The 13,745-nt window shown below is 33.6% G+C and overlaps 2 protein-coding genes across 2 annotated transcripts; one reads left to right on the top strand and one right to left on the bottom strand.

Annotated features, from left to right (window-relative positions):
* Positions 1-1,896: 1,896 nt before the first annotated feature.
* Positions 1,897-5,372, top strand: LOC100259696 (amine oxidase [copper-containing] alpha 2, peroxisomal). Its single transcript, XM_002278146.2, has 5 exons — positions 1,897-2,701; positions 3,669-4,053; positions 4,146-4,259; positions 4,470-5,008; positions 5,113-5,372. The coding sequence occupies exons 1-5, from the start codon at positions 1,935-1,937 to the stop codon at positions 5,309-5,311; spliced, it is 2,004 nt and encodes a 667-aa protein (XP_002278182.1). The 5' UTR covers positions 1,897-1,934; the 3' UTR covers positions 5,312-5,372.
* Positions 5,373-8,850: 3,478 nt separating this feature from the next.
* LOC100254587 (G-type lectin S-receptor-like serine/threonine-protein kinase LECRK4) lies at positions 8,851-11,424 on the bottom strand. The gene has a single exon (XM_002278162.4). It carries the CDS (start codon positions 11,268-11,270, stop codon positions 8,907-8,909), a length of 2,364 nt encoding a protein of 787 aa, XP_002278198.1. The 5' UTR covers positions 11,271-11,424; the 3' UTR covers positions 8,851-8,906.
* Between the last annotated feature and the right edge of the window lie 2,321 nt (positions 11,425-13,745).

A 13,745-nucleotide genomic window follows, 5' to 3' on the forward strand; every position in this document is an offset into this window, starting at 1 on the left:
AACTTGACCCAAGTTTTTAGAAAAAAAAAATCTTAAATTCGTTTATTTAAATTTCAAACTCGTCTCATTAGGGACGAGGTGAGACGGGTAAGCAAAAAGCCCGCCCCATTACAATTCCAATACATTCATGATAATTTTTAGGGCAATTCTCACCATTATATTTTGTATTATAAAATGTTTTTTATTTGGTTGTATATTGTATTGATTTTCATTGGGTTCAGTAAAATAGCTTTAGCTTAGGTTAGTCACAGTCTCATCAATGGGGAAGCCATATCCCATTTGTTCATATCCTTGGGTTCAAATCGATGAATTGATTATGAATGCACCATCCTTGCAAAGTTGAGGCCAAGAGTTTTTATCCTCCCTTTGTGATGGAATTTCTATTATCCAAGTAATCATGAAAAGTAAATTTCTCTAGCACCAGCATGATAGACTAGAAACACTACAATATTTAGCACATACATCAATGGAGGATGAACATTTTACTATCATTCATACCAAAAGCTCTCTAGCCGTCCGATACAGGCTGGTCAATGTAATAGGAGGTGATGGTGGTTGAAAAGGTTGGTGTAAACTTTTTTCTGCTATTGGTAGAATAAAATCCCTTTTGTTTATTTATTCATCCAATATTCTTCCAAGCCAATGAGTTGAAAATTAATCCATCATTCCAACCAATGGTGTACGTACCGATGTAGCAAAATTTTAGACGGTTCAATATATATGGTAAGAATTGAATAAGAATATAAATGAATGAAATTTAAATATAGGGATATAACTCAATAGCATTAGGATATAAAAATACCCTGTAATGTAACTAGAACTTAAAATAATACTTCCAATCTTTTCTTCATTTTTTTAAATATTTAATTTAAAATCATAATTGCAAAAAATATTCATCCTTCTCTTCACTTCATGATGTAATCATGTTTAAACTAAAAATGAAAGCAAAATCATGATTTTTGTTTTAATTATTAATGTTATATTTGTTATTTATAGTTAGTAGACATCAATAAAAAAATTTGGGACCAATGAAAAATCTGAGGTGTTTGGTATGTGAGAACGAGGAGTGAGAATAAACATCTTATTTTTTCTTTCCTTTATTCCTATATTTGAATAAATTTTACGAAGATAGAAATGCAATATAAAATTATTATATTAGAAATCAAATTCTACTCATAATTGAGATTTCAATTTATCATAAGCAGGTGGTATTTCCATACATTCATACCATAAGAAAATATAAAATAATTTAAAATTACTATTTTACTCTTAGATTTCATTCATCAAAGCTCGATGTCTCCTCATCTAGTCTTATTATTTAGAAAAAAAAAAAAACTCTCAATTATTTTTAAAATGAAAATAAAAAATTATTTTAAACTATGTATAATTTCATTTTCATTCTCCTTTTTATTATTATCAAACATTATATTATAAACAAATAATCAATATTCAAATATTGAATTTCTAAGTTCATATTTCATCCGAACACTAGAAATTAAATTACTAAATTTATTTTGATTTATCAAAAAATAGGAATAGAAATAAAATATTCATTTCTATTTCGTATTCTCGTATACCAAACACCCCTAATAGTGGTAAAAATAAATCACGTGGAAAATAAATTAGCTATGAAAAAACTACAGAAATAATACTACTTTGAAACTTATAATTTTCTACATTCGCGCTGCATGGGCCTATGACACCTCGATTAAATATTCAATTAAATTCTCCATTTCTCTGTGTACCATATATTCAATCAATTTCTCTGTGTACCAAATATTCAATTGAATTCTCTGTGTACCAAATATTCCATTGAATTCTCTGCGTACCACTATTATAAACGGTACCACGAAGCAATTGCTTAGCACAAAGCCACTTCTCTGTTACAGCATCTGTATAAACGGTACAACGAAGCAATAGCTTAGCACAAAGCCATGGCTTCTCTGTTACAGCATCTGGGGCTCTTCTTGCTTTTCTTCGTCTCTTGCCACAGCCAGTACCACCCACTAGACTCTCTAACCCCATCTGAGTTCCACCAAGTTCAAGCCATTGTCAAGGGGTCGAACCCTGGCTCCAGCCTCAACATGACCTTCCAGTATGTTGGGCTGGACGAGCCAGACAAGTCCATCGTCCTCTCATGGCTCTCGAACCCCAACTCTACAACCCCACCTCCACCTCGCCGAGCCTTTGTTATCACTCGACTCCACAGCCAAACCCACGAAATCATCGTTGACTTGTCAACTCAGTCCATCATCTCCGACGAAGTCTACGGTGGACACGGCTACCCTTTGCTGACCAGCGAGGAACAAACGGCTGCATCCGTACTGCCTCTAACTTATCCACCATTTATAGCTTCAATTACGAAGAGAAGTCTCAAGTTATCCGATGTTGTTTGTTCTACCTTTACAGTGGGGTGGTTTGGAGAAGATAAGAGCAGAAGAGTGTTGAAAATACCGTGTTTTTACACGGACGGGACAGCTAATTTATACATGAGACCGATAGAAGGGGTAACAATAGTAGTTGATCTTGATGATATGAAGATAATCGAATACTATGACAGATTAATGGTTCCGGTGCCGGAAGCGGAAGGAACGGAGTGCCGATTGTCCAAGCAGAATCCCCCATTTGGTCCTCCCCTAAACGGTGTGTCGGCCATGCCACCAGATGGACCTGGATTCAAGATCGATGGGCACAATGTCAGGTTTGTGTAGCTTAATTGTTCATTGTATTTTTTTGTTTTGGGTGAATTCATGGACTTCATGCTACGTCTGCTCAAAAGTCAGAAGTAGCTTTGGTGACTCGCATAGATCGTATAACATATTACAGGCTTACTTTTATTTCTCCGAAAATAACGAGGAAAGAAAAAAAATATAAAAGAAAATGATTTTTTTTTTTTTTTTTACCACCAGAAGATATAAAAAATTAAATATAATTAAAATTTATATAATTTTAAATTATTTAATTTTTATATCAATGAGTTAAAATAAATAAAATGAGTTTAAAGTAACAAATAAAAATATTTTATTATTATTTTTTTATCATTTTTTTTCATTATACTTTTCTTTTTTGTTTTCTTTCTCTTACATTTTCCCTTAAATTTTTTAGGAACTAAACATAACATAAATGAAAACGGTTGGATATATATTGAATATCTTGTTCATATTTAAGTTTAATTTCTAAGAAAAATAAGCAATATAGCATATTTTCATATAAAAAGAATACACTTAACTTATGTCTTGAAAAAATAGGGTTTATTTGATCATGTTTTCTGAAACTTATTTTAAAAAACTATTTCCAAGTTTTAAAAAAAAATATTTTCTAAAAACAAATTTAAAAAATATGACCAAATAGGTTATTTTTAAAAATTATTTTCATAAAATAACAACTAAACAATCTTAAGTATTTTTAAAAACAATTTTCTATTTTTAAAAATAAAAAACTGTTTTTGAATCACACAGATCAAATAGGTTCTTATTTGTTAAAATTATATAAAATTAAAATCATTACTCTAATTTGGTCTTACTCGAAGGATAAAACTGATCCAACCATTTGGTCTAATTTGAATTTTAAAATTATATAATTCTTATGGGTCATGGGCTTTAAAAAGAATCTCACTCTTCAATATTTCTACACCCTTACATAAGAATGTTCAATTTGATTATGTGTAGGTGGGCTAACTGGGACTTCCATATAAGCTTTGATGCACGAGCGGGTCTAATCATATCACTTGCATCAATTTATGATCTCCAGAAGGGCACATTTCGTCAAGTGTTATATAGAGGACACGTATCCGAGCTCTTTGTACCATATATGGATCCAACTGAGGAATGGTACTATAGAACCTATTTCGATGAAGGTGAATTTGGGTTGGGTATATGCACAGTCCCACTTCAACCAATGCTAGATTGCCCTCCGAATGCAGTATTCACGGATGGGTATTATGCTAGCCAAGACGGCAAACCAATGAGTATATCAAATGCTTTTTGCGTATATGAACAAGAAGCAGGAAGAATCATGTGGCGTCATACTGAGACTGACATTCCAGGAGAAGAGGTAAACAATTTTCCAACATGTTTTAATGTTTTTAGCATGTAATTATGGTTTATATTGAATAGGAATTATATATACATATGTATTTGTCTCAGATAAAGGAGGTGAGGCCAGAAGTGAGCCTAGTAGTAAGGATGGTCGTGGCACTCACCAACTATGACTATATACTTGATTGGGAATTCAAGCCTAGCGGCTCCATCAAATTTGGGGTATAGTATGCCTACACACACCTTACCATTGTCGTCAGATAATGATATGAAAGTTAAACATTCTACCGAAGTAATGTTTTGGGTTTGGAAGTTTTAGATCCAAAATGAGTGGGCATATAAGTTTGAAGCTTGGTAGAAAAACTATTAATACATTAACATTGATATGGTCAGTTGTAGTTTTAATGATATATCATTTTATGCCTCTCACAGGTGGGGTTAACTGGTATACCGGCAGTGAAAGGGGTATCATACACTCACACAGATCAGATAAAGGAGGATGTTTATGGCACACTGTTGGCACCTAACGCTATTGGTGTAAACCATGATCACTTCTTCACATACCGTCTTGATCTCGATGTAGATGGGGATGCCAACTCCTTTGTCAAGGCCAATTTGGAAACAAAGAGAGTAACAGACAATAGTTCACCGAGGAAGAGTTATTGGACGGTTGTGAGTGAGACTGCTAAAACTGAATCTGATGCACAAATTCAACTACGATTGAAGCCAGTTGAGCAAATAGTGGTGAATCCTAATAAGAAAACCAAGCTTGGGAACTATGTTGGTTATCGCCTAATTCCAGGGTCATTATCTAGTCCGCTTCTGTCAGATGATGACTACCCGCAAATTCGTGGTGCCTTCACGAAGTATGATGTTTGGATCACTCCATATAACAAGTCTGAAAAATGGGCAGGAGGGTTGTATATGGACCAGAGTCGAGGGGATGACACCTTAGCTGTTTGGAGCCAGAGGTATATATTTGCTAGTTCAATTTGTTAGCTGTGTTACCGACATTTTAAGAGGTTGGTTGTTAATTGGTATTAATTATTTCCAAACTTCTTGCTAATATGCACAGGAATAGGGAGATTGAAAACAAAGACATTGTGTTGTGGTACACAATAGGATTTCACCATGTTCCTTGCCAAGAAGATTTTCCAGTCATGCCAACATTGAGTGGTGGATTTGAGCTCCGACCCACCAATTTCTTTGAGAACAATCCTGTGTTGAAAACAAAACCGCCTACTCCTGTGTCTTGGCCTAATTGCACCCACTAGGTCATAGATGGAATATGCACAAGAATGCTACTCTTGTTGGCAATATGAAAAATTCAGCTACTTTCGTAAGTCTTGACAAATGTTTTGCATTTTGCATTTAGTACCCTCATGGTATGAATAAATATGACTATTACTAATACTTTTAATCCTTTTTTTTTTAATAATTATTTTAGAAATTTTAAAATTATGTTAAAATTTTTAACGTAATTTTCGAAGGTTGGCTAAAGAATAGTCTCCCCAAAAAAATTGAAAATTATAGATTTTTCCTAAATTTTTTTTTGAAAATTCCAAGACTATGTTTTCTCAGGACACATGGGTTTAGATGGATTAACCTTAACCCTCCTCGGTATGCCCCTTTTTATTTATTTATTTTTGTTTTTGTTTTCCTTTTCAATTTATTACTTTTAATATTTTTAACCTTAACCTTAACCCGCCCCATGTACAAATAAAATTAATTTAATTTAAATTTTAAAATTAATTTAATTTAAAATTTTATTTTACTATTTTTAATATATAGATAATAATAAAAAAATTTAATAAAATAAGTTATAAAAAATATAATAATTTTATTATTTATAAAATATATTTATTTTAATGTAATTAAAAAATTTAAAAGTAATTTAAAAATAAAAAATAAAAATAAATAAAAAGAGTTAAATGGGATGGTGCAGGGTTGGGATGGGGGCGACCCATCCCAAACCCGCCCCGTTGCCATTCCTAGTATATGATAATGAAAATATAATGTATCACCAAGAAATATGAGTTCGAGTGAGAACTACAAAGACCCATAAATAATAATAATAATAATAATAATAATACTGGATTAGTTCAAATTCAATTCTAAAGTTGAATCAACATTCTATTACCATAAATCAACTATACTCTAGAATCTTATGATATTAGATCGAGACAGAAAATTTAGGTCTGTGACCTAATAATAATTATATACAAATTCCTATTGAATTGGTGTTTATAATCTAACAAAGTAAACATTATCAATTTCTTAATATTACTTCTACAATTTTTAAGTATCAAATCTTTTTATTATGTGATTGATTGAGTACATACTTTAGCTTTCGAAAAACATATATCAAATCCCCTTAAAGAATTATCATCATTATCAGAATGTCCTCAGGATCATTCAAGGGAATACATTGTCTCAAATCCATGAAATATCATGGTACTAGTTTATCTTGAGAATACATGTTGTTACCTACTTTAATCAATAATAACATAATTAATAGGAAACATATGACCACCTTAAGATTTCATCCGTAAGTCAAAATCACAGAAAACTTTAGTATTATTTTAATACTCTCTTAAAGTCAAGAATTCATGCAATATAATAGTTTAATGAAGTTGTGACCACCGGATGCCAAATGTCATGACTCACTAAAGGTTATATCATATATCTAATTATACACATTAGTGCATATTCACTATAAAAAACTCATCTTGATGATCAAATCAAATCATTTTTCAAATTATGAGGTAATACACTACAATTTAAGATAGATTACATATTTATATGAACTAGTTGTAAAGAAATATCAACTTGTCAGGGATCCGTAACTTAAATCTTCTATACAATTCCTAATACACTCAAATCATATATAATGCAAATGATGTAGATTTAAATGTTCATAATTCACAATTGCATAAATAAAATAGTGAAAGAGAAAATCAAAATCATAATATAAATAATAATAAATTTATTTTATTATTCCCTCATATCATGGTTTTAAGTGGGCTGTTCCAATATTTAATGCCAAAAATAAAATAATAATTCAAAAAGTGGGAAAAAAAATGACACAAAAAAGTGAAGTTCAAGTTCAAGTTGTTATTTGTGTAAAGAAAGGCATAAAATGATAAGCAAAAGTGAAAAAAGATTTTATTTTATTTTTTATTTTTAAAAATGCAAGGGTAAAGGGGCAAGGCAACCGTTAAGGGAGTTTCTATATTTTCAAAGTAAGTGAGCATTGTCCAAACTTCCACAATTCTAGTATCATGACCTTATTAACCAAATCACGTACATACATGAATAAAAAATAAAAAAGAACATAAAAATTTTAACATGATTCGACTATTAATTGATCCCTACGCCCACAGAATGTATCAACACTCAATAATCCATAATCAAAAGGAACAAAAAGAGTTACAATAGTGAAACTTTTGAAAACATTTCTCATTTGTAACCACGCTTTTTTTTTTTAAAAAAAAAAAAAACCCTAAAACATAAAATGGTATATATAATAAGGGTAAACTCGTCATTCATCTCATTTAAAAAAAAAAAAAAAAAATCTCCAAGGGTTGCTATCCCCTTCAACCCCTACAAGCAAATCAGACAACTTGATCCCTATGAACTCACTAGGGAGCTCGACACCCGTGATCTAATTGGACAACTTGACTCCCGACATCTCGAGCGAAGTACAACAAAACTGATTCAGACTTCTCAATCCAAAAAACTCACTTCTCACTTGTATATATAAGTCTAACAATATATCATATATAAAAGTGTAGTTTATATAAAACACATACACTATGTTTGGTTCTTCAAAAATTTGAGGTAAAATGTGAGGAAAAGAAAATAGAGAAAAAAAGTAGAAGGAAAAAAAATTAAAGAAAAATAAAAAATAAATTTAAAGTTAATAAATTATTTTTATATATTTCTTCAAACTTATTTAATTTATTTTCATTCATGGTATAAACATTAAATAATTTTAAAATATATAAATTTATAATTAATTTTAATTATATTTGTTTTTCTTTCTTTAATATTTTTTCGAGAATCAAACATAACCTTAGTTAATTTAAAATTAATAAATTTTAAACTATATATTGAGATTATTATTAACAGTTTTTGGATAATACATTAATACATTATAGAACATTAGCAACAGTTTGAAGTCCAAATTACTCATAATATATCTAAAAAAAAACACTTATAAACTGAAAGGTTTTTTATTATATAAAGAAAAAAGAGAAAATTTGGAAAATAATTTTTAACAAAAGAATAAATACAAAAGTTTATTTGAGAGTGAATTTATTGCAAGAAAATTGAGGTATTGAAAGCAATCAAAATTGAAGAATAAAATAAATCTTTTCATTGGATTTGAGTATATTTAATGATTCATAATATTTTATTATTTCAAAAAGATTTCACTAACATTATTGTATAAATCTTTTCACCCAATGAATTTACTAACTCTTAGCTCTGCTTTGGACCCTAAGGATGGTTTTAGGTCATCTAACATCAATAAAATTTGCAGTAATGTAGAATATTTTTATCCTCGAGATTTTACAGATCAAGAAGAATTCATTTGAGATATCAATTGCAACATTGGAAATTGAATTTACCAAATGATCCAAGATTTCAAAATATGTCTAGAATCTATGAATCATGTCAAGATTGGTGGAAACAAGAAAATCAAAGGCCCATCATCTCATTGATAGATTGATTTGTCTAATATCGATATTTCTGATATTAATGACAACTATCGAAAGAATATTTTCAATTATGAAGGTTGTTAAAACAAGACTTGGAAACACGATGTATGATGAAATTTATTTTAAACATGATAACAATACACAGTTTTTATAATGATTGGGCAGTGACCAGGGGTGGGACACCAGCTTCTATTGTTCCTTCTAACATTTGTATCACCCTCTTCATTGTTGGACGGAGAATTGGGTCGGGATTAACACACCATAACCCCACCATTGCCATTCTCTCAAACCTTTTGAAATCACCCAGTACTTCTGGATCATGCTTCACCACCACCTCTAGCTTTCCCAATCTCAGACAATTTAGCACCCAATCTGTTAGGATGAGGTCATCATCTTCAGTCTCTTCCTCAATCCGGTCCAACTCTATGTGCCTTCTGCAGCATATAATCTCCAGCAGCATCACCCCAAAACTGTGGACATCCACTTTGGCTGTAACAGGAGCACATTTGAGCCATTCCGGTGCCATGTATCCCATTGTTCCTCTGGCGTTGGTGCTTGTCCTGGTCTGGTCTTTCCTCAATAGCTTTGCGAGGCCGAAGTCTGCAATCTTAGCATTGTAGTGTTGATCGAGTAACACATTCTGGGGCTTTATGTCACAGTGGATGATCCGAGTTTCACATTCCTCATGCAGATATAGCAGGCCTCTTGCAATTGCAAGCACTATCTCAGCTCTATGATCCCAGCAGGGTTTCTCCCCCTTACTGAATAGGAAACTAGACAGAGGTCCATTTTTCATTAACTCATAGACCAGAAGTCGGTGGCTTTGCTCATTACAGAATCCCAACAGCCGGACGAGATTTCTGTGATGAGTTTGGCCAATTGCCCTTACCTCAGCCAAAAATTCTCTGTCGCCCTGTTCAATCACTCTTTCCAGCTTCTTCACAGCAATCTCCATCTCCTTATCTTCGAAGCGCAGAGTCCCACTGTAAACTGACCCTGATGCTCCTCTTCCAAGTCTGTTTCTGAATCCATCTGTCGCTTTATGCAGCTCCTGGTATGTGAATGTCCTCAAGTTGATGTCTGCTGATTGTGTACTTGGAGCTAGTTTGCTTAATCCGAATCGTGGCACTACAAGGTTCTGATAGATGATAATTGTAGCGAATAGTAGAGCTAGAAAGGAGACTACTGAAAGGCATACTAACACAACAACCTGAGGCCTTGAATTGTTTGTCCCCTTTATTGGATCCTCTATCTTCACTGGCACCTTGATGATGGCCTTTATCCCTGTAGTAGAAGGGATGCTCTTTCTGGCATTCATGAAAGGAATCCTTTTCTTGCGACAAACATTGTCGGTTGTATACGTAGCTGCCACGCAATAGCAATCATCCTGGACTGCCTTTATGCATCCATCTAAATCATAACCATACAATCGAGTCAACTCTGCAAATATATCGTTTTTAATATCAGCATCATCGATCACTTCTACACGATACTCTGTCTCAGATGGGGTGTTTGCGCACTGTTCCACAGGAACATCTGGGCGGCATCCTTTGGAAGGGATATTGGGATCAATAAGAGAATAACCAGGAAGGCAGCTGCAAGTAGCGTTTTGATTACGGGGAGAAGTGCAGTATCCATAAACACCGCAAATACCATTAACGGTGCAAGGTTCTTCAATTGCTCTCCAGATGCTTCTCCACCCTGTGCCATTTACCTTATTGTAAACGTATTGCTGGAAATTCCCAGTATCTTCAATGGTTGCTCGGTGGTAGTAGATGTTAACTGGTGTAGGCACATCTCGAGTCATCCGGAAGATGATTGAAGTTAAATTGGTCATATACATTGACGCGGTAGTCTCGTTAAAAACAAGACTGACGTTTGTCTGTTGAGTTGTATTAGACCACCAGTAACCACTATCTGAGAATCGGAATGCAAACAGCCCCATATTTCCATCGACGGACTGCACCTCCAGCTGGAAATTTCCCTTTGAGTAGTCCACGGTTCCATTCGTGTTGGAGAAAAGCCTGGTGTCTCCGGCAGGAATCGTTTGTCCCGGTAAGAGGGTGTCTGTTGGATGTTCGAAGCTCTGCCAGAGGACCCTCGAAACAGAGCTCCATAAGACAAAGTTGCCGTTGTCTAACATGGAAGCTGAGCTTGCAGCAGCGTCCTCGTAGATGTGATCTAATGATCCATTGGGGTATGTCAGCAAGAGATAGCCAGATGCTGTTAGGTTGATAGTGGATCCCTCTGGAGCGGGATTATCTCGATTAGCTGACCAAACGAGGGTTTCTTCAGGGATTTTATTGAACCAAATTCCAAGAAGGAAGAGGCCGCTATCAAGGGGATAGAATCCAAATGCAAAATCCCCTGAAGGTGAGAGCCAAGTTGAATCAGTGGTGGTGGTGAGGCCAGATCCCAAGGATATGTTTTCAGGTGTTTGGGCATGGGAGCCAAGCAAGGAGTATACCAGTAGAAGAGACAACAAAAGAAGAATGGTAGCTGCCACTGTCATGCTGAGCCTGGGAGAGATGGACAAATTTTAAAACAACAGAAAGAGAAGGATGATTATCACATGGGAAAGACTTGCCAATACAACTCATTGATTAATTCATGGATACTTGTAGAGAAAGAATGGGTATCCATCGTTCTCGGAACCCAAATATAATTTCCAAGTAAATTAAAAGTCTTGGTCTCCATAGAAATTGAAAGTTCGTCGTGATGGTAGCGCAATTGCCTGGAAACTTTGTATTGATGTTGATCATCCCGTCTCTGGGTCCCTTGAGAATCCTTTTTCTTTTGGGTAGGTATTGGTTAGATAAGAACCAAAACAGGTTGACCTTTAATTGCAGGTTCCCCACAGCCCACTAAACTTTTGATAAATGTATGGGCTATTGGGGAAAGTAATTTTTAAAATGTTATAGTTCGGGAAATAATTTCAATTCTACGGCACTTTTTAACACGAAGGATGAGAGTGGAAAAAAAATACTATTTTATATTTGAAAAGAAGTGGAAACCCATTTCCCCTAGCCCGTTTTTTTCTCTGCCTCAAAACTCATTTTGTCTTCTGCCCAAAAACCCATTTTCTCGCACACTGATCATGGAGTAGAGATCCTTGCCTCAACGCCAACAGGAAGGAAGTGAAGTGCAGATCTGAGACACCATTGCCCTTGGGTGTTTTCTATAAGTTTTGTGGTTATATTTGGTGGTGTGGTTGTGTTTGGTCACCGAGAAAGTGCGGGAAAGTTGAAAAAAAAAAAATAAAGTTTTCGTTTTTTTTTTTTTTTTTACAATGAAACCAAGTAGACTAAAAATTATGGAGAGTTTTCATTTTTTTTTTTTTTGTGGTTCAACTTATTTTGATTCTGTTTGGTTACCAAGAAAGTGTGGGAAAGTTGAAAATTTTGTTTTCATTTTTTTATCGACCGACTCTGACACAATATTCGTCACCGATTATCAGTCGAAGGAAATTTTAGTAATTTTCGGGAAATTTCCTGATATTTCCTACCAGTCCAGCCCATGCACAGGATACAAAATCTATCTAATTTTTTTTTTTTTTTTTATAAAAAAACATAAGATGCTATTTGGTAATCTGATCATGATTTGTAGGGAAAGATTGTGTTTTTCAGCCTGGCTCAAAAATCATGGATTTAGGGTTCGTGAAATTTACATCCAATGTCACAAAAGCAAAAATACCCCTAGAATAGATCCAGAAAGCACATGGAGCAAAAAAAAAAAAACAATTTTTTTTTTTTGTTTTCATTGGGGGTTTTGCATGGATTTTCTCAGAAATCAAACGAGGATGAATTTTCCTGGAAATCGAATGGGGGATGGATTTTCTTGGGAATCAAACTGGGGTTGCAAAAAAAATAAAAAATAATAACCTGATTAGATCAGTACCTGCGAGGATTGAGAGTGGCAAAGGAAAATAGGGCCTTTTTCAAGAGGGTAAAATGGGATTCTTCATTGGGTGAAGCTTGTTGCCAATGTAGTGAAGGAAATGCTACCAACGGTGGCAAATTCAATTTCATGGGGCAAAATGGGATTCTTCACTAGGTTGCAACTTGGAACCAAATCCAACAAGATTTTGGAGATTATGGATGGTGTAATTTGGGTTGGGTTTAGAAAACAATGAAACTAACCCAATCGAATATGGGTTAGGTTTGGCTTGGGACATAATGAAGTATTGGATTATTTTAATTAAACAATTATTATTATTATATTTAATTAGCGATATTTAAATTTAATTAATATTCAAATCATTTATCATATATGAAAATGGATATTCTATCTTTTTATTTGTTAAAATTAAATAGTTTATCTTGTATTAAATTAATACATTAAATTGATTTTGATAAATTAAAATAAATTTCATTTGATTCAATCTTATATATCTTTTATTTGATTCTTTTTAGGCACATGAATGGACTAGGCATACATATGTTCTTAGAGATGCACCATCGATAGACATTAGCTTGCCACCTATTGAGGAGACTCCTATTACACTTATGGAGGTGTCATCCACCCCACCTATAGTACTACTTGTTGCATTATCACCACAATCTATAGAGGCTACATTGGTTGATGATGAGTTAGTTCATATAGCAAATGATGATCAACAAGGACAAAAGAATGATCGTGGTCGAGGACGTGATAGGAGACGTGGTTGTCGAGCTCCTAGAGGGGTACATGTTAGCCCCATAGAGCCAATAGTGGAGCATGCATATCATGGACGTCCACAACGGAAAAAGAAGACTCCTTCGTGCGGTACACATTGAAGATGTTACTACATATGACTTGTATTTTGGATATTGTTAGTATTTTGCATATCATTATTTTGGATAAATACTCGAATGTATATTTATACTTGTGTTATTTTGGATTAACTTACTTTTTCTTAACATAAGTTCTATAGTATTCTATCTATTGTGGACTTATTTTACACAAAATAACATTGTTACTATTTTGGAAAGGTGTTGACTTAATTGAT

Source organism: Vitis vinifera, chromosome 5 (assembly GCF_030704535.1).
Source record: "Vitis vinifera cultivar Pinot Noir 40024 chromosome 5, ASM3070453v1".
Classification (NCBI taxonomy): domain Eukaryota; kingdom Viridiplantae; phylum Streptophyta; class Magnoliopsida; order Vitales; family Vitaceae; genus Vitis; species Vitis vinifera.